Source organism: Schistocerca gregaria, chromosome 4 (assembly GCF_023897955.1).
Source record: "Schistocerca gregaria isolate iqSchGreg1 chromosome 4, iqSchGreg1.2, whole genome shotgun sequence".
Classification (NCBI taxonomy): domain Eukaryota; kingdom Metazoa; phylum Arthropoda; class Insecta; order Orthoptera; family Acrididae; genus Schistocerca; species Schistocerca gregaria.
Genome location: NC_064923.1, coordinates 228,241,416 through 228,261,429, shown reverse-complemented (window position 1 = coordinate 228,261,429; position 20,014 = coordinate 228,241,416). Strand labels below are relative to the sequence as shown.

The following is a 20,014-nucleotide window of genomic DNA, read 5'->3' as shown; positions in this document are numbered from 1 at the left end:
TCTTCAATAGTTCCAGGATCTTCCTCCGCACGTTTCAATATAGCCTACTCAACGAAGATTTAAAAAATTTCAAATAGCCTTAGAAAGTCGTATAGTCTCAAATTTTTTTGACAGTGGTAAGAGGGAGTTGATGAGCAACGCACTAAAAATCACCGTAACAATTTAACTGTCAAACGATGATATTCAACCATGTTCCCGGGTGCATTAGCCGCATTACGTGTTCCTAACTCCCGCCATATGAGTGTGCATCCAGCACTGTTAATCAAAACCGTTGTGTTGGTCCAGGTGTTATCATGTAGGGAGGTATGATGGTTGGGTGTACTGAGCTCATAATCTTAGAAGAAATTTTCAGTGAAATGCAGAGACATTTCAGCAGCAAGAACGACGTTTTATGTAAAATATACTTCATATGTGCCGAAGGCAACAGATTTGTAGAGTACTTCGATACAACTTGGGGTTCCACAAAACCAAATGCAAAAATATATTTTGGTCGACTTAAACGGACATATTGGCGTGAGAGTACCTATGGTTACTTTCGTAAAGCGTATATGTACCTTTCTTCGAGAATCAAAACACGTACTCCCATCTAGGGGTTCTGCTGGTGTTTCTGCACTGTTAATAAGGAATACAGTCGGTTAGGAAATACCGCAGGGTTTTATTGTCGTTTTACGAACTTAAACGAAATTTATATTATTCCTGTCTTCTATACAGTTAACCAAATCAGTAAAAAAAAAGTCCGAAGTATGTTCGATACGGCAATTTTACATTGTTTTCTGATGTCTATGTACCCTTTACGCACACGGACCGGAGCAGCACTACACTTAGACCCTAGTTCCTACATTTCGCTCACTACGAAATATATGTCAGTGCGGCGATCCATAGGAGTCTGAAACCACTCGTGAAGAAACGACATCGCTCAGTGTAGTGTTCTCCAAGGAAAGGCTACTTCTACCAACACGAGCGTTGCTCTCTTTCCATTTAACAGATTATACCTCCCCGGCATTACAGACCAGTTGTCTTATGTCTAGAGACGAAATAACTGGAGCTCATGTTTATATAGTGGAGTTAATTTCGGCTTATGAAGAGAATGCTTACTAGAAGTTATTATTTGAGCTACTATGTAAAAATCTTAACAGCTGGAGTGCTAGCTGTCTACCACACTGAAGAGCCCTTTCTAAGTGTAACATGCTGTCAATATGTATCCGACAATGTCGTTTTCATTTAGTCCACTGTCAATGACTGCAATACTTTGTTTGTAACTTGAACTACCCATAAAATTGTTGCATAACTCATTAATGAAAGCAAATATACAGATAAACTGTAGATTTTTAAGTCACCTGAAGCAGTGGTCAAGCATACTACGATCATAAATAAACGAAGGCATTTCATTAATTATACGGAGTATGTTTTCCTATACAAGTGGTGATGTATCTGTAGTCCCAAAAGATTAACACTTTGTACTAGCCGTATTTCATTGTTTGAAAAAAGTATTTCTGTAGAATATAGAATTTTGTTTGTATCGTTTCTTGCAAAATTTTCAGTGCTAATCCTCTTGCTTTAAAAAAATTTCTTAACGTTTTCCAGTATTTCATTTGCTGTTTTTTCATTTGCGAACTAGTTTTATTATTCACGCCTATACTTGTATCATCTGAAGAAGTTATAGATATGCATATTCTGAAACTGGGTGTGTAATATTTGTTACGCATATCAGAAACAAAACGAGACCCAAAAAAGAACTAAGTAGTACACAATCTCTAATTGCTTCAAATTCTCAACACATGTTCCTATATGAAGGTCGTGGAACTAATATACGCTGATTCTTGTCATTTAGTTTAAATAAAAATCATGAATAAGCAGTGCCTACAAGCCGGTATTATTTTAAATTTTACATTCAGATATTATGGGTCACACAAAGTTTTAGCCAATTCACAAAAGTTCCCACTTTCTATCATTACTGATTTATTGATTCTAGTCTGTCTTATGCCATGCATCACACTCTCTAAAATTTTTAAAGTATTGGCAGGAAGTGGATGCATCAGTAATTCTTTGTTAACATTTTCCCTCCTTTTTTGTGAGGTTTTTACAGCAGCACGTTTAAGCCTCTCGGCGTAATCACCACTGGGGTAAAATTAATCACACAAGCAACCCAATATTTTACCTGAGGTCAGTTGAACAACATTTCATTATTTTACAGTCGTAGTACTAACTCCATTGTAACCACTTGAACATTTATTCTTAAGGGAATTGATATCATTGATACCTTTTTCTAGAGATGACTGATGAAATGCTGGAAGGCTTTTCTTAGAAAGTGTAGGTCATCTGCTAAGGAATTGTCCAACTTTAGCCTTATTTACTGGCTGAAAAAAGTTACTACAAATTTCAGCGATTTCAGGGCTATTTCTGATCAGTTCACTATCTACCTGTAAACAAATTTCTTCCTATGCTTGTATAATTTTTCCTGTCTCATTTTGTACTATGCTTTAAATATTTCCTATCTTCTTGCTTGAGGAGATTATATTTTCTTGGTGGTATATCAATTTTTATTCTCTGGTGGCTTTATATAGAATTTTACAGTACTGTTCCAAATTTGATTTAAGTCCCTCTGACGCCAAATGGAGTCTACATTTAATTTTGCATAATGTTCCAGTCCTGAAGTTTAGGTGCGGTTAATTTACTTCTGCTCATTAATTTCCTAGAAATAAAATCTTCAAAGTAGTCTGTAATTATTGTACCGAATATTTTATATTTTTTGTTTACACTTGGGAGCGTTATGCACAACTTTCCACTCTGTATTCCGTAAATTATTTTTCTTAGATTACTCTTGTATTCTTCAATGCCTTTGAAGGCTTTTGCTACATTCACAACTTTCATTGCTCAAATTTGTTTGCGTGTTCTTAAATCATAGTCTGCAAAGATATATTCTGCACCAAGGTGTCGAAATCTGAAAGCACGACTCTCTTTGACACGATCTACAGGGGCCATGAATAAGCTCTTTGGTGAAGCGACTGTGGTCACCAATGGTTTGCGAGCGTACCACGTGTTTCTTAGAGAACGTTGTGTTTGAATGGACAAAGCATGGTCTTTGAGGCCCAGAGATTTGGTGTTGGCAGGGTGGTAAGACGCTTTATAATTAAGTGGAACTGAAGTTAGAGTCTGTTGTTTGCTCGTATACATTGGACTATAAATATGCGCGTATTTTCTTCTTCGTACTACAAGAGTTGACGTGATATATTTTTTCAGACCTTCAGCGAGTGATTTTTGTGTTGAAATGTTGTTGTGAGATGGATGTCTTTCTCAGAACTCTACAGAATATACTTTCCGTTAATCTATCAGAGTATTAAGGCCCTTGAACTCATCATGTTCTCGTTTAATTAGCTTCCTTTAATATTTTAATATGCTTGTTGATTGTCTTTTGTTTATTTATTTCATAAGTCTTCCTCTTTGCACCAAGCGCTACATACAGATAAGTGGCGTGGATGATGGTGGCAGAGCTGTGCTCTGGATGCAGTTACTTACTTTTCTACTCAAATGTTACGAAAGTTACACCTGAAAACTTGTCATTATTTTCAAATTATGATGTCACTTTAGCCGAGTTACACTTTGCAGTCAGCACCTAGCTATTCCACATAACGTTCATTGTGCCTTTAGCAAAGAAAGCTTTTCAATGAACTATCAGTGCGACGAATATAATTGTATTTCAGTAACTACAGTGAGCGATACCTTCGGCCATTTCCTTTGCACAATCTTTCAGAAACGAAGGTAAATTCGCAGTCAGCATCTTATTACTCTTTACATAACGTGAATGCTATGTGTCTGCGAATATTGAGATCTGCCAATAGAAAGATTATGCTAACGGATTGGATGAAACATTTCCAATGCATGTAGGATGGCTACAAGCTGCGCTACTGACATGTCGTAATTGGTAATGTGCTTATCAGGGATTGATACTTTTGTGGAAGTAAGTTGAGAGGTTTTTGATGCCAAATAGCCCTTTATTATTACGTTGTGCAAAATTAAATTAACCTTTTCCCCACTGATGATTTTTCTCAATTATCTTTGTAGTTAGATAGTTGGTTCAAATGGCTCTGAGCACTATGGGACTTCCAACATCTGAGGTCATCAGTCCCCTAGAACTTAGAAATACTTAAACTTAACTAACCTAAGGACATCACACACATCCATGCCCGAAGCAGGATTCGAACCCGTGACCGTAGCGGTCGCGCGTTTCCAGACTGAAGCGCCTATAACCGCTTGGCCACACAGGCCGGCAGTTAGATAGTGATATCATACTGATTCTGGTTTAATCGTTATATAATTGATGGCATATTCAAGATATACAGTTGAATATAATCATACTTAAAGCAGAAGATATGGGGCAGCTTGCACTTTTGTCAAGGCAAAAGTTACAAGTCCAGTTCAGCCCTTCAAACAACATTAACGGAAACAGCTCGCTTAAGAGCCACATATCATCATCAGAACCCACATGTCCCTTTTATACAGGGTGTTCCAAAATTTCCGTTACAGACTTAAAGTCCATGTAGAGGGGAGTGGGTACATAATATTTTGAATTGGCACCTGTGTCCGGAAACGTACCTTATCTGTTCTACAACGGTTTCAGTTCAGATTTTTAACGTAATCACTTCTGCTTGAGAAACTGAATTAGGCGTGATGCAGTACAGTTTTTAAGTAACAATTAGAGAGGAAACATAACGTAACATCCACGTATCACTTTAGCACATTTGTTTGGATTATGATCTAAACTTACGCGTTTACGTTATTCCAAAACAAAAAGGTACCCAGCATAGTGTACGTACAGAACAGCACTGACGCATTACAACAGACGCTTGTTGTTACAATGTACCTACGAAGAATGTTCGGGTGCATACTAAATTGGTCATCCCGGTCAACAATGCCATACGATCATTTCATTTTATTTCACCATCTCACCTGGTGTCTCTTCAATTTCTGGTGCTGCTGTCAGAACTCGTGCAAGCAGATCTTCCTCTGTCTCTTGCAGGAGTCTCGTAAATTAAACATTGCGTACAATCCTACACGAAGTATACCATGTCATCTTGTCTAGCCTTTTCCGTACCACGACAAGCAACTCTGAGACTTTTCTCTTTCCCTCAGAAGATGTGCGCCCATTACACATCAAAATTGAGACCGTCATAGAACGGAAACGCTGCGTTTCCTATCATGGGTACCTATTCAAGACAATGTGTCCTCACATCCCTTTACGAGCCCTAGAAATTTATAAGGGAAGTTCACGAACACGCTGTATACGATACCGTGCTGTAGGCTGGTGCCACAGAATTCATCACTCGAGAACTCTTTAACGCTTTTTAAATACACAAACGTTATTAACATTGTAAATCATTATTCTTCGTGTCTACTAGTTTGCAGCCCTCTGCCGCCTAAGGGTTCAGAATTGTAGCGTGTATCATGACGGAGTGTAAAGTAACTATGTCGGTGTGTGAGAAACAGCGCTCTGTAATCGAATAACAAATTCGAAGAGTTCACCGACACATGTCAGCGTGACAATGCAGATAGCATACTCGGTCACTGTGACGTCCATACCATTCCAGTCTTGGGGTCGCAGTCATCAGTCATCTTCCATGATGTCCCCATTGAATTTTCATCTGTTTCCTACGATTAGAGAAGACCTTCAAGGACCGCTCTGCTAGACACTGAGCGGCGGAAGCAGACGTGAGGATGCGGCTCCGTCCACGAAGTCAGGCATTCTACATTGACGGTGTCAACGAACTGATCCCCGTTAGAAGAAATCTGTTCGTCGTCAGAGTCGTTATATTGAGAAATAAATATGTACACATGAAGAATAAAGATGTAGAATGTTAACAACGTTTGTTTCATTAGAGAAGCTAGTAGAATTTGCCCGTAAAAATTCGAGACATTGCTTCCTACCATGCACCTGTATAAAGTGTAAAACAATTGCAAATTACTTAGGTGCAGTTCGTTACAGAGTGCGCTACACCTGCGTTATGTGCGTGGTGTGTGTATGCGCATGTGTGTGTGTGTATGTGTGTGTGTGTGTGTGTGTGTGTGTGTGTGCGCCCGCGAAAAGAGGCTAAAATGCGGGATATATGTTATCGAAATGAATTTCTCTCTGATGCTAAAATATGAAACTACATGTAAGCACTACTGCGCCACCATCTACTTGCACATAGTATAGGAAATCACGTTGCTGTAATATCCCTCTAACGATGAGCCTGTAGTCACTAAAAAACGATGAACAGTACTAAAATCAGAAAGCATTCGCTGAATATGATACGTTCCTACACTGACCAGCCACAACATTGTTGTTGTTGTGGTCTTTAGTCCTGAGACTATTTTGATGCAGCTCTCCATGCTACCCTATCCTGTGCAAGTTTCTTCATCTCCCAGTACCTACTGCAACCTACATTCTTATGAATCTGCTTAGTGTACTCATCTCTTGGTCTCCCTCTACGATTTTTACCCTCCACGGTGCTCTCAAATGCTAAATTTGTAATCCATTGACGCCTCAGAACACATCCTACTAACCGGTCCCTTCTTTTCGTCAAGTTGTGCCACAAACTCCTCTTCTCCCCAATTCTATTCAATACCTCCCCATTAGTTATGTGATCGACCCATTCAATGTTCAGCATTCTTCTGTAGTACCACATTTCGAAAGCTTCTATTTTCTTCTTGTCCAAACTATTTATCGTCCATGTTTCACTTCCATACATGGCTACACTCCATACAAATACTTTCAGAAACGACTTCCTGACACGTAAATCTATACTCGATGTTAACAAATTTCTCTTCTTCAAAAACGCATTCCTTGCAATTGAAAGGTCTACATTTTATATCTTATCTACATCGACCATCATCAGTTATTTTGCTCCCCAAATAGCAAAACTCCTTTACTACTTTAGGTGTCTCACTTCCTAATCTAATTCCCTCAGCATCACGCGACTTAATTCGACTACATTCCATTATCCTCGTTTTGCTTTCGTTGATGTTCATCTTATATCCTCCTTTCAAGACAATGTCCATCCGTTCAAATGCTCTTCCAAGTCCTTTGCTGTCTCTGACAGAATTACAATGCCATCGGCGAACCTCAAAGTTTTTACTTCTTCTCCATGGATCTTAATTCCTACTCCGAATTTTTCTTTTGCTTCCTTTACTGCTTGCTCAATATACAGATTGAATAATATTGGGGAGAGGCTACAACAATGTCTCACTCCCTTCCCAACCACTGCTTCCCTTTCATGTCCCTCGACTCTTATAACTGCTATCTGGTTTCTGTACAAATTGTAAATAGCCTTTCACTCCCTGTATTTTACCCCTGCCACTTTTAGAATTTGAAAGAGAGTATTCCAGTCAACACTGTCTAAAGCTTTCTCTAAGTCTACAAATGCTAGAACGTAGGTTTACCTTTCCTTAATCTTTCTTCTAAGATAAGTCGTAAGGTCAGTATTGCCTCACGTGCTCCAATATTTCTACGGAATCCAAACTGATCTGTCCCGAGGGCGGCTTCTACTAGTTTTTCCATTCGTTTGTAAAGAATTCGTGTTAGTATTTTGCAGCTGTGACTTATTAAACTGATAGTTCGGTAATTTTCGCATCTGTCAACACCTGCTTTCTGTGTGATTGGAACTATTGTATTCTTGTTGAAGTCTGAAGGTATTTCGCCTGTCTCATACATTTTGCTCATCGGATGGTAGAGTTTTTTCAGGACTGGCTCTCTCGCAAGGCCGTCAGTAGTTCCAATGGTTGTATACTCCCTGGGCTTTGTTTCGACTCAGGTGTTTCAGTCCTCTGTCAAACTCTTCACGCAGTATCGTATCTCCCATTTCATCTTCATCTACATTCTCTTCCATTTTTTAATATTGTCCTCAAGTACATCGCCCTTGTATAGACCCTCTATATACTCCTTCCAACCTACTGCTTTCCCTTCTTTGGTTAGAACTGGGTTTCCATCTGAGCTCTTGATATTCATTTAAGTGGTTCTCTTTTCTCCAAAGGTCTCTTTAATTTTCCTGTAGGCAGTATCTATCTTACCACTACATCCTTACATTTGTCCCCTAGCCATGCCTGCTTAGCCAATTTGCACTTCCTGTCGATCTCATTTTTGAGACGTTTGTATTCCTTTTTGCCTGCTTCATTTACTGCATTTTTATATATTGTCCTTTCGTCAATTAAATGTAATATTTCTTCTGTTACCCAAGGATTTCTACTAGCTCTCGTCTTTTTACCTACTTGAACCTCTGCTGCCTTCACTATTTCATCCCTCAGAGCTACCCATTCTTCTTCCACTGTACTTCTTTCCCCCACTGCTCTCCATGAAACTCTCTACAACCTCTGGTTTAGCCAGTTTATCCAGGTTTCATCTCCTTAAATTCCCACCTTTTTGCAGTTTCTTCAATTTTAATCTGTAATTCATAACCAATAGATTGTGGTCAGAGTCCACATCTGCCACAACATTATGACCACCTAAATAATAGGCAGTATGCCCAAATTTGTCATGGATAACAGTAGCGACGCATCGTGGCGTGGAAGCAGTGAGGCCGTGGCAGGTCGCTGGAGGGACTTGGCACCACATCTGCACACACACAAGTCACCTAATTCCCGTAAATTCCGGGGAGGAGGGAGATGAGCTCTGACGTCATGCCCAATGACATCCCAGATGTGTTCGACCGTGTTCGGATCTGGCGAGTTGGGGACCATCACATCGATTGGAACTCGGTATTGTGTGTCTTGAGCCACTCCATCGCATTCCTGCCCTTGTGACGTGTCGCATTATCTTGCTGAAAAATGGCATTGCTGTAGGGAAATATCATCGTCTTGAAGGGATCTACGTGGTCTGCACCAGTGTACGATACTCTTTGGCCATCGTGGTGTGTTGCACGAGCTCCACTGGACGCATGGGTGACCACGTGGATGTTCCCCAAAGCATAATGGCACAGATGCCAGCTTATCTGACCCCATAGTACAGTGTCAAAGAGGTTTCCCTAGAAGATGACGGATTCGCGGTCATCCCATCGGCATGCTGAAAAAGGCAACGAGATTTATAAGATCATGCAACGCTATGTCACTGCCCCAACATAAAATACCGATGGTGACTTGCCCATTTCAGAAGTAGTTGCAGATGTCGCATTGTTAACATTGAGAAATGCATGGGTCGTATTCTGTGGAGGTCCATTGCTAGGAGTGTTCGGTGAACTACTTGTTGACGCACACTTGTAGTCCACCCAGTTTTAAAATCTAATGTTAGTTCCGCCAGAGTTTGTCGCTCTTTTATTAGTCTGCGCAGCCTACGACGACGGACATCTGTAATAAGGGGGACCACCCAACCGTACGACGCCTGGACTTGGTTTGACCTTGGTTTCGCCACGTGTTGAAGGAATTCACCACATAACTCATCGAACATCCGACAAGTGGTGCAGTTTCTGAAATGCTCGTGGTGAGGCTCCCGGCGGATACAGTCCTCCCTCAGTCAAACTGAGGTAGTTGCATGCCTTCCCCGTTCTGCACATGGACAATACGCTCACTGAATGAGATTTTCACTCTGCAGCGGAGTGTGCGGTGATATGAAACTTCCTGGCAGATTAAAACTGTGTGCCCGACCGAGACGACATCAGGACCTTTGCCTTTCGCGGGCAAGTGCTCTACCATCCGAGCTACCCAAGCACGACTCACGCCCCGTCCTCACAGGTTTACTTCATCCAGTACCTCGTCTCCTACCTTCCAAACTTTACAGAAGCTCTCGTGGTAAACTTGCATGACTAGCACTCCTGAAAGAAAGGATATTGCGGACACACGGCTTAGCCACAGCCTGGGGGATGTTTCCAGAATGAGATTTTCACTCTGCAGCGGAGTGTGCGCTGATATGAAACTTCCTGGCAGGAGAGCTTCTGTAAAGTTGGTAAGGTAGGAGACGAGGTACTGGCGGAAGTAAAGCTGTGAAGACGGGGCGTGAGTCGTGCTTGGGTAGCTCAGATGGTAGAACACTTGCCCGCGAAAGGCAAAGGTCCCGAGTTCGAGTCATGGTCCGGCACACAGTTTTAATCTGCCAGGAAGTCCTACTAATACTACATCCACTGTGCACGTATCTGACTAGCAGTCATTCCTCATCAGTTGACGCTGCTGTCACCTGGACCGGTTTATATCGACAGTAGGTCGGCGGTCATAATGTTCCGACTGGTGAATGTAAACAGCCAACAATATTATTTTCGATTTTAAACTGGTAATATTTCACCGAAGGAGCGTTCATGAGGACTCTGGGGTGCCCAGCTGCGTGGGTCCATGGCATCTGTGACGTGTGATACTGCATCTGCGCCAGTGGAAGCCAGTGGTGCTAGGACTAACACGTGCGTGACGCTGTCTGTTATGCAGGTGCGCGCTGGTGGCGGCTTGGTGCGCTTCATCAGCGGCGGCGGTGGCGGCGGAGGCGGAGGACTGCACGTGCGACCCGCTGCCACTGTCAGAGGGCGGCACGGAGTGCCGCTGCCACGGGCCGCGCCTGGTCGACCTGCCCACCACGTTGCCCGACGACCTCGCCAGGCTGTAAGCATCTGCTCTCTGACAGTAGCTGCTCTGCACTGTGCAGAACAATAGCATACTACCCTACCTGTGAAAAGAAGTAAAGTATCTGGTCGACTTGTTTGGATGCCATCGTAACTTAGTCAATGTAAGCACCATCGGCGGGTATGTCACAAGTAGAGTGTCTTAAGTGTTTCTCGTGGTAATACCAGGGTAAATAAGAGACTAGAACAGCATCACTTGAAACGGTGTCACATTCATCGAATGTTTTTGTGACGCTCAGCGGTGTAATTCCCCGTGTTACGATGAGTGAATAAATCAAAGAAGGGCGAAAGTAATGAGAAGTAGCACGAATGAGAACCGCGGAACCATAACATCGGGACTGTTGTTGTTGTGGTCTTCAGTCCTGAGACTGGTTTGATGCAGCTCTCCATGCTACTCTATCCTGCACAAGCTTCTTTATCTCCCAGTACCTACTGCAACCTACATCCTTATGAATCTCCTTAGTGCATTCATCTCTAGGTCTCCCTCTACGATTTTTACCCTCCACGGTGCCCTCCAATACTAAATTCCTGATCCCTTGATGCCTCAGAACATGTCCTACCAACCGATCCCTTCTTCTAGTCAAGTTTTGCCACAAACTCCTCTTCTCTCCAATCCTATTTAGTCCCTCCTCATTAGTTATGTGATATACCCATCTAATCTTCAGCATTCTTCTGTAGCACCATATTTCGAAAGCTATTCTCTTCTTGTCCACACTATTTATTGTCCGTGTTTCACTTCAATACATGGCTACACTCCATACAAATACTTTCAGAAACGACTTCCTGACACTTAAATCTATACTCGATGTTAACAAATTTCTCTTCTTCAGAAACCGCTTTCCTTGCCATTGCCAGTCTGCATTTTATATCCTCTCTACTAAGACTATCACTCCTTTATTACTTTAAGTGTCTCATTTCCTAATCTAATTCCCTCAGCATCACCCGACTTAATTCGACTACATTCCATTATCCTCGTTTTGCTTTTGTCGATGTTCATTTCATATCCTCCTTTCAAGACACTGTCCATTCCGTTCAACTGCTCTTCCAAGTCCTTTCCTGTTACTGACAGAATTACAATGTCGTCGGCGAACCTGAAAGTTTTTATTTCTTCTCCATGGATTTTAACACCTACTCCGAATTTTTCTTTTTGTTTCCTTTACTGATTGCTCAATATACAGATTGAATAACATCGGGGAGAGGCTACAACCCTGTCTCATTTCCTTCCCAAACACTGCTTCCATTTCGTGCCCCTCGACTCTTATAGCTGCCATCTGATTTCTGTACAAATTGTAAATAGCCTTTCGCTCCCTGTATTTTACCCCTCCCACCTTCAGAATTTGAAAGAGAGTATTCCAGCCAACATTGTCAAAAACTTTCTCTAAGTCTACAAATGCTAGAAACGTAGGTTTGCCTTTTCTTAATCTAGCTTCTAAAGTAAGTCGCAGGGTCAGTATTGCTTCACGTGTTCCCATATTCCTATGGAATAGAAACTGATCTTCCCCAAGGTAGGCCTCTACCAGTTTTTCCATTCGTCAGTACTTTGGAGCCGTGACTTATTAAACCGATAGATCGGTAATTTTCACATCTGTCAACGCCTGCTTTCTTTGGGGTTGGAAATATTATATTCTGCCTGAAGTCTGAGGGTATTTCGCCTGTCTCTTACATTTTGCTCACTGGCTCTTCCAAGGCTGTCAGTAGTACTAATGAAATATTATCTACTCCCGGGGTCTTGTTTCGAATTAGGTCTTTCAGCGCCCTATCAAACTCTTCACGCAGTATCATATCTCCCATTATATCTTCCTCTACATTCCCTTCCATTTCTATAACATTGCCCTCAAGTACATCGCCCTTGTATAGACCCTCTGTATACTCCCTCCACCTTTCTGCTTTCCCTTCTTTGCTTAGAACTGGGTTTCCATCACAGCTCTTCATATTCATACAAGTGGTTCTCTTTTCTCCAAAGGTCTCCTTAACTTTCCTGTAGGCACTATCTATCTTACCCCTCGTGAGATAAGCCTCTACATCCTTACATTTGTCCTCTAGCCATGCCTGCTTAGCCATTTTGCACTTCCTGTCGATCTCATTTTTGAGATGTTTGTATTCCTTTTTGCCTGCTTCATTTACTGCATTTTTATATATTGTCCTTTCGTCAACTAATGTAATATTTCTTCTGTCACCCAAGGATTTCTACTAGCCTTCGTCTTTTTACCTACTTGAACGTCTGCTGCCTGCACTACTTCATCCCTCAAAGTTACCCATTCTTCTACTGTATTTCTTTCCCCCATTCTTGTCAATTGTTCCCCTGAAACTCTGTACAACCTCTGGTTTAATTAGTTTATCCAGATTCCACCTCCTTAAATTCCCACCATCTGGATTGATGGTTAAGAAATACATGTAGTTAAGCAGTTCTGCTACCTAGGCGGCATAACAATTAATGGGGGAGGGAGCAAGGAGGGCATAAAAAGCAAACTAGAACTGGCGTAAAGTACATTCCTGGCTAAGAGAAGTCTACTGGTATCAAACATACGCTTTAGTCTCAGGAAGAAATTTCTGAGAACGTACGATTGGAAAGCACATCATTGTATGTTAGTGTATGGACTGTAGGAAAACGGGAACAAAAGAGAATAGTGGCGTTTGGGATGTAGTGGTACAGACGAATGTTGAAAATTATGTGCACTTATAAGGTAAGGAATGAGGAGGTTCTGCGCAGAATCGGAGAGGAAAGGAAATGTGGAAAACTCTGATAAGGAGTAGACACAGGACGATAGGACACCTGCTAAGACATCAGAAAAGACTTATATGGTACTAGAGGGAGCTGTAGAGGGTAATTGTAGGGGGAGACAGAGAGTGGGATACATCCAGGAAATAATTGAGGACGAAGGTTGCAAGTGCTACTGTCAAATAAAGAGGTTGACACAGGAGAGGAAGTGGTGGCCGATCACATCAAACTAGTCACAAGACTTATGACTCAAAAAAGAAAAAAATGCGGCGTGAACCAGTGTTTTAGATTTTAACTCATGGTGTGTGTCATACAGGGAGATCTGATGGCACAACGCTATATCACGGACATTCTGAGTCCTCATATTTTACGTCTCACATGACAGTGTTGCAGTACCTGGTACGTACTGCTTCGTACAGTCTGCGTCTTGCTGAATATTCAAATGGCGCATGGTCAGCAAGAGCCCCACATTCTTCCCAGTAACACAGGCGTAAGACCATCTCAGACGTTAACTCTGTACCATTACCAATATATGAAGGATTAGTTACAACAAATGTTGACCAGCTTACCTCAGGAAAGGATACAGTGATTTTACAACACCCTTCCCAAGCGACACCATGCATGCTTGCAGGTTGCGGTTGAGACAGGGGTGCAACGTCATACTGACGTTCTAGGTATATCTGACTCCCGATTTTGTACTCACTGAAATAACATCATTTGCCCGGACAACCTGTGACGTTTCATTTCGTTTCCTCCTTCCCTTCCTCACGTTTCACTTTCACTGTCAGGAGGAAATACATATACAGGGTGGTCCATTGATCGTGACCGGGGCAAATATCTCACGAAATAAGAGTCAAATGAAAAAATTACAACAACGAATCTTATCTAAATTGAAGGGGGAAACCAGATGGCGCTATTGTAGGCCCGCTAGATGGAGCTGTATAAACCCTATTTTTATTACATATTCCTGTAGTACGTAAAGAAATATGAATGTTGTAGTTGGACCACTTTTTTCGCTTTGTGATAGATGGCGCTGTAATAGTCGCAAACATAAGGCTCACAATTTTAGACGAACAGTTGGTAACATGTATGTGTTTTAAATTATAATACAGAACGTAGATAAGTTTGAAAATTTTATTTCGGTTGTTCCAATATGATACATGTACCTTTGTGAACTTATCATTTCTGAGAACGCATGCTGTTAGAGCGTGATTACCTGTAAATACTACATTAATGCAATAAATGCTCAAAATGATGTCCGTCAACATCAACACATTTGGCAATACGTGTAACGACATTCCTCTCAACAGCGAGTAGTTCGCCTTCCGTAATGTTGGCACATGCATTGACAATGCGCTGAAGCATGTTGTCAGGCGTTGTCGGTGGATCATGATAGCAAATATGCTTCAACTTTCCATACAGAAAGAAATCCGGGGTCGTCTGATCCGGTGAATGTGCGGGCCATGGTATGGTGCATCGACGAGCAATCCACCTGTCATGAAATATGCTATTCAATACCGCGTCAACCGCACGCGAGCTATGTGCCGGACATCCATCATGTTGGAAGTACATCGTCATTCTGTCATGCAGTGAAACATCTTGTAGTAACTTCGGTAGAATATTATGTAGGAAATCAGCACACATTGCACCATTTAGATTGCCATCGATAAAATGGAGGCCAATTATCCTTCCTTCTACAATGCCGCACCATACATTAACCCGCCAACGTCGCTGATGTTCCACTTGTCGCAGCCGTAGTGGATTATCCGTTGCCCAGTAATGCACATTATGCCGGTTTACGTTACCGCGGTTGGTGAATGACGCTTCGTCGGTAAATAGAACGCGTGCAAAAAATCTGTCATCGTCCCGTAATTTCTCTTGTGTCCAGTGGCAGAACTGTACACGACGTTCAAAGTCGTCGCCATGCAATTCCTGGTGCATAGAAATGTGGTACGGGTGCAATCGATGTTGATGTAGCATTCTCAAGAGCGAGGTTTTTGAGATCCCCTATTCACGCGCAATTTGTTTGCTACTGATGTTCGGATTAGCCGCGACAGCAGCTAAAACACCTGCTGTGGCATCATCATTTGTTGCAGGTCATAGTTGATGTTTCACATGTGGCTGAACACTTCCTGTTTCCTTAAATAACGTAACTATCCGTCGAACGGTCCGGACACTTGGATGATGTCGTCCAGGATACCGAGCAGCATACATAGCACACGCCCGTTGGGCATTTTGATCACAATAGCCATACGTCAACACGATATCGACATTTTCCGCAATTGGTAAACGGTTCATTTTATCACGGGTAATGTATCACGAAGCAAATACCGTCCGCACTGGCGGAGTGTTACGTGATACCACGTACTTATACGTTTGTGACTATTACAGCGCCATCTATCACAAAGCGAAGAAATTGGTCCAACTAAAACATTCATATATCTTTACGTACTACACTAATATGTAATAAAAATGGGGGTTCCAATTTTAAAAAACGCAGTTGATATCCTTTTGACCTATGGCAGCGCCATCTATTGGGCCAACCATAGCGCCACCTGGATTCCCCCTTCAAGCTAGACGAGTTTGGTTGTTTGTAGCTTTTTTCGTTTGATGCTTATTTCGTGAGATATTTTGCCCGGTCACTATCAATGGACCATCCAGTACGTATACCGGATGTCCCTCCGAAGAACCATCAGTGGCATTTTTACTTATGTTTCGTCAGATCTTGGAAATTTCCTTTTTTCAAGTTGTAGTTGGAGTCAGCTCAATCATATACTGTTCATCACATCTTTCCTGTAACTTTCTGAGTAGACGGAAAACGTCAGCTTGTACTCTGTTACGACCAAAATTAATTTTAATGCTGAATTTTACACACACGTTCGATAGAGTGGTACCAGATTAGTCTTGTATGACGATTGCTTTATCGATATGTTTCAACAGGAACAGCGACTGCCTGACGGGAGCAGTCAATGTGAGCCAGGGCGATCCTGTCGCGGCTGGAGTACAGGTTAGCCTTCGTTTACAAATCGTCTTATTTGTAACAGGTGGCAAACTGACGCTTTCCGTCGACACTGGACGTCACTTGAAGGGCGTGACAAGAAATATTTGTTTGGGCTGACTCCAGTTACACATTTCAAAAACTAAATTGGCAATACCTTCCAAAACACCAACGAAAATGTGTCTAATGACTCTTCAGAGGGCTATCTTATATGTACAGAATAAACTGCAGGAACGAACCCAGAGAGGATAAGTAAGTAAAAAACGTTATATACACAAATGTCCTGATATCCATGGTGTCTATATTAAACGCTATTTATTATCACGCCTGAACAATAGAATTCATTGCACGACATGCTGTGGTGAGGCCAGTGTTAGCCACGGTGTTTGTAGCGGTCCCTACTGACCTCCAAGCTCACATGAACATGCTACAGCAGCGATTAATGCAGATATTCAGTACGCCATCTCGCAATCGAATGGCGTCATAGGCAGCATGAAAGCATTGTTCCATTACGTACACATCCATAATGGAATCGCGCACATACGTCTTCTTTCAGGTGCCCTGCAGGTAGAAATCTAAAGGATTGAAGTCTGGCATCCAGTCAGACTGTGTGACTGGACCACGTCGTCGAATACAGAGGGTGGGGTAAATGTTATTGAGATGCCTCCTTCTGGAAATGTGATACTGAGCTCAAGCACCATCTTGTATTAGCCACATTACCATTCGTCCCACCAAAGCCACGTCTTCCATCTGGGGAAGCAAGGTCACCTGTGGAAAGTGCAGATAAACTTCGTCTGTGAGGTGTTGTGGAAGGATAGTCGGTCCCATGAGGTGGTCCCGATAATCTCCGTACTGACGATACCACCCCTAGTAGAGGTAGCCTCAGCTGTGAATGGGATGGAAGATAGAAGTCACTGCACCATGTTGGCCTCTGCAACGAAACTAGCAACAAAACCATCGCCGTGGAGGTATGTTGGTAGGTAATAAGGCCTGGATACTTTGTGATATGGATAGTGACAGCTACCCTGGAGAAAGTTCGACATGATCGTCTGGCTTTATCGATGCTATTGGGGCACCAGACTGGTGCTCATGTGTTATATTTTTTGGTGGTTACTTGTTCCTTCAAGGTTCAAATGGTTCAAATGGCTCTGAGCAATATGGAACTTAACATCTGAGGTCATCTGTCCTCTAGACTTAGAACTAACTAAATCTAACTAACCTAAGGGCATCACACACACCCATGCCCGAGGCAGGATTTGAACCTGCGACCGAAGCGCCAAGAACCGCTCGGCCACAACTGCCGGCTTCCTCCAAGGCCTGTGTATACATCGGGAAAAGGTGCCATTCATGGTTACCAGTTTCCTTAAATGAGCCCATCTGACGCAAACAATCAAACACAGTGCAACCAGTTTATTGTACAGGCTGATTCAAAATGAATACCACAACTTTAGAAATTTAAAACTCTTCAACGACCAAAGGCAGAGCTAAGCACTATCTGTCGGCGAATTAAGGGAGCTATAAGGTTTCATTTAATTGTACATTTGTTCGCTTGAGGCGCTGTTGACTAGGCGTCAGCATCAGTTGATGCTAAGATGGCGAACGCTCAACAGAAAGCTTTTTGTGTTATTGAGTATGGCAGAAGTGAATCGACGACATTGTTTAGCGTGCATTTCGAACGAAGTATGGTGTTAAACCTCCTGATAGGTGGTGTATTAAACGTTGGAATAAACAGTTTACAGAGAATGGGTGTTTGTGCAAAGGGAAAAGTTCTGGACGGCCGAGAACGAGTGATGAAAATGTAGCACGCATACAGCAAGCATTTGTTCGCAGCCCAGGAAAATCGACTCGCAGAGCTGCAAATTCCACAATCAACTGTATGGAGAGTCCTACGAAAAAGGTTAGTTATGAAACCTTATCGTCTGAAATTGGTTCAAGCACTGTCTGCAGCTGATAAGATTAAAAGAATCGATTTCTGTGATTTTATCCTTGCTCAAATGGAAACAGATGAATCTTTCGTTTCAAAGATTGTGTTTAGTGATGAAGCAACTTTCCACACTAACGGGAAAGTCAACCGTCACAATGTCTGTATATGGGGCACTGAGAATCCGCGGGAAAGAACTGAGTATGAACGTGACTCGCCTAAGGTGAACGTTTTCTGTGCCATTTCAGCCAATAAAATTTTTGGTCCCTTTTTCTTCGAAGGTGCTACTGTAACTGGAGTACAGTATCTGGAGATGTTAGAGAATTGGCTGTTCCCTCAGCTCGAACAAGAAGCACAACAATTCATATTTCAGCAGGATGGAGCGCCACCACATTGGCACTTGTCTGTCCGTAACTACCTGAACGTCAACTACCCCAGGCGATGGATCGGCCGCCAGGCAGCCCGTGACAGAGCACTTCAACACTGGCCTCCAAGAAGCCCTGATCTTACCCCCTGCGATTTTTTCTTATGGGGGTATGTTAAGGATATGGTGTTCCGGCCACCTCTCCCAGCCACCATTGATGATTTGAAACGAGAAATAACAGCAGCTATCCAAACTGTTACGCCTGATATGCTACAGAGAGTGTGGAACGAGTTGGAGTATCGGGTTGATATTGCTCGAGTGTCTGGAGGGGGCCATATTGAACATCTCTGAACTTGTTTTTGAGTGAAAAAAAAACTTTTTAAATACTCTTTGTAATGATGTAGAACAGAAGGTTATATTATGTTTCTTTCATTAAATATACATTTTTAAAATTGTGGTATTGTTTTTGAATCACCCTGTACAATTTCTGACTGTGGGGATACTTTTCCCGGTACAGTCATGGCGCCGCCCTTCCATTGCCATTTGGCAGTCCGTATGTAAAGACATGTCAGCCTGTTCCTGGTTTGTCTGTCTTCTCTGAGCACTGAACTACACAGCATTTGTCCACATCAGAGTGAGTCAGCAACAGCACTGAAGCAGGTTAACCCAGTACCAAAGTGTGTTTGCACCACCGTCACAGACATCATTTCACTCTTGAGTATATTGCTAAAACACAGCATTCTCACTTGCCTGGTGTGTTAACATGTGTGATTTCAGTCATAAAACCGTGCAGTGACACAGACCTATTATCTTCTAGTGGGTGTTCCCCCCCTGGAACACATTACCAGCCATATCTCCTTATGATCTACATGATCTACTTTCCTGCTTACACTCTCAGGGATCGTTTCCTGCAGTTTGTCTATATTTAACAGGTTTTCCCGGCATGCTGTATACAATATGAACCAAAATTCGCATAGTCATAGTGAGGAGTGATTGATCTGTTTTGCCCGCCCCTAAAATGCTATGGATTTGATGTCTGCGGATCTACGTGGAAGGAATCTCCCAATAAGATAATGCGAACCTTAGAGAAACAATATTGCATAATGTAAACATGTTATTGAAGGAAAACTATAAGGTGAGACTCAACCACACAACACACATGGATAATAATGAAGAAGCTCATCCAACTGAAAATAAAACTACCTATCACAATAACAAGAACCGTCAAACATAAAAAAACAGATTAACCACTTAATTAAGTATATAAATGTTTAATAAATGGACAAAAGATGAAATACAGCCTTGGCACAGGTGACTGAACACATGAAAGCATAACATGAATCTATGTCATGCACATAGCTAGTGACTGCGAAAATGTTAGTGGTTTGAAGAAAGAACACTACAAAATTAAGTATGAACGCCCATAGAATCACCAAAGTCCATG

At 42.1% G+C, this 20,014-nt stretch overlaps 1 protein-coding gene across 1 annotated transcript in view; it reads left to right on the top strand.

Moving 5' to 3' along the window:
* The window catches only part of LOC126267153 (follicle-stimulating hormone receptor-like), a 1,045,286-nt gene that overhangs the window by 416,726 nt on the left and 608,546 nt on the right, over positions 1-20,014 (top strand). The window contains exon 2 of the mRNA XM_049972091.1: positions 10,378-10,548. Coding sequence (XP_049828048.1) covers positions 10,378-10,548 — 171 coding nt within the window. The remainder of the gene's footprint in view (positions 1-10,377; positions 10,549-20,014) is intronic.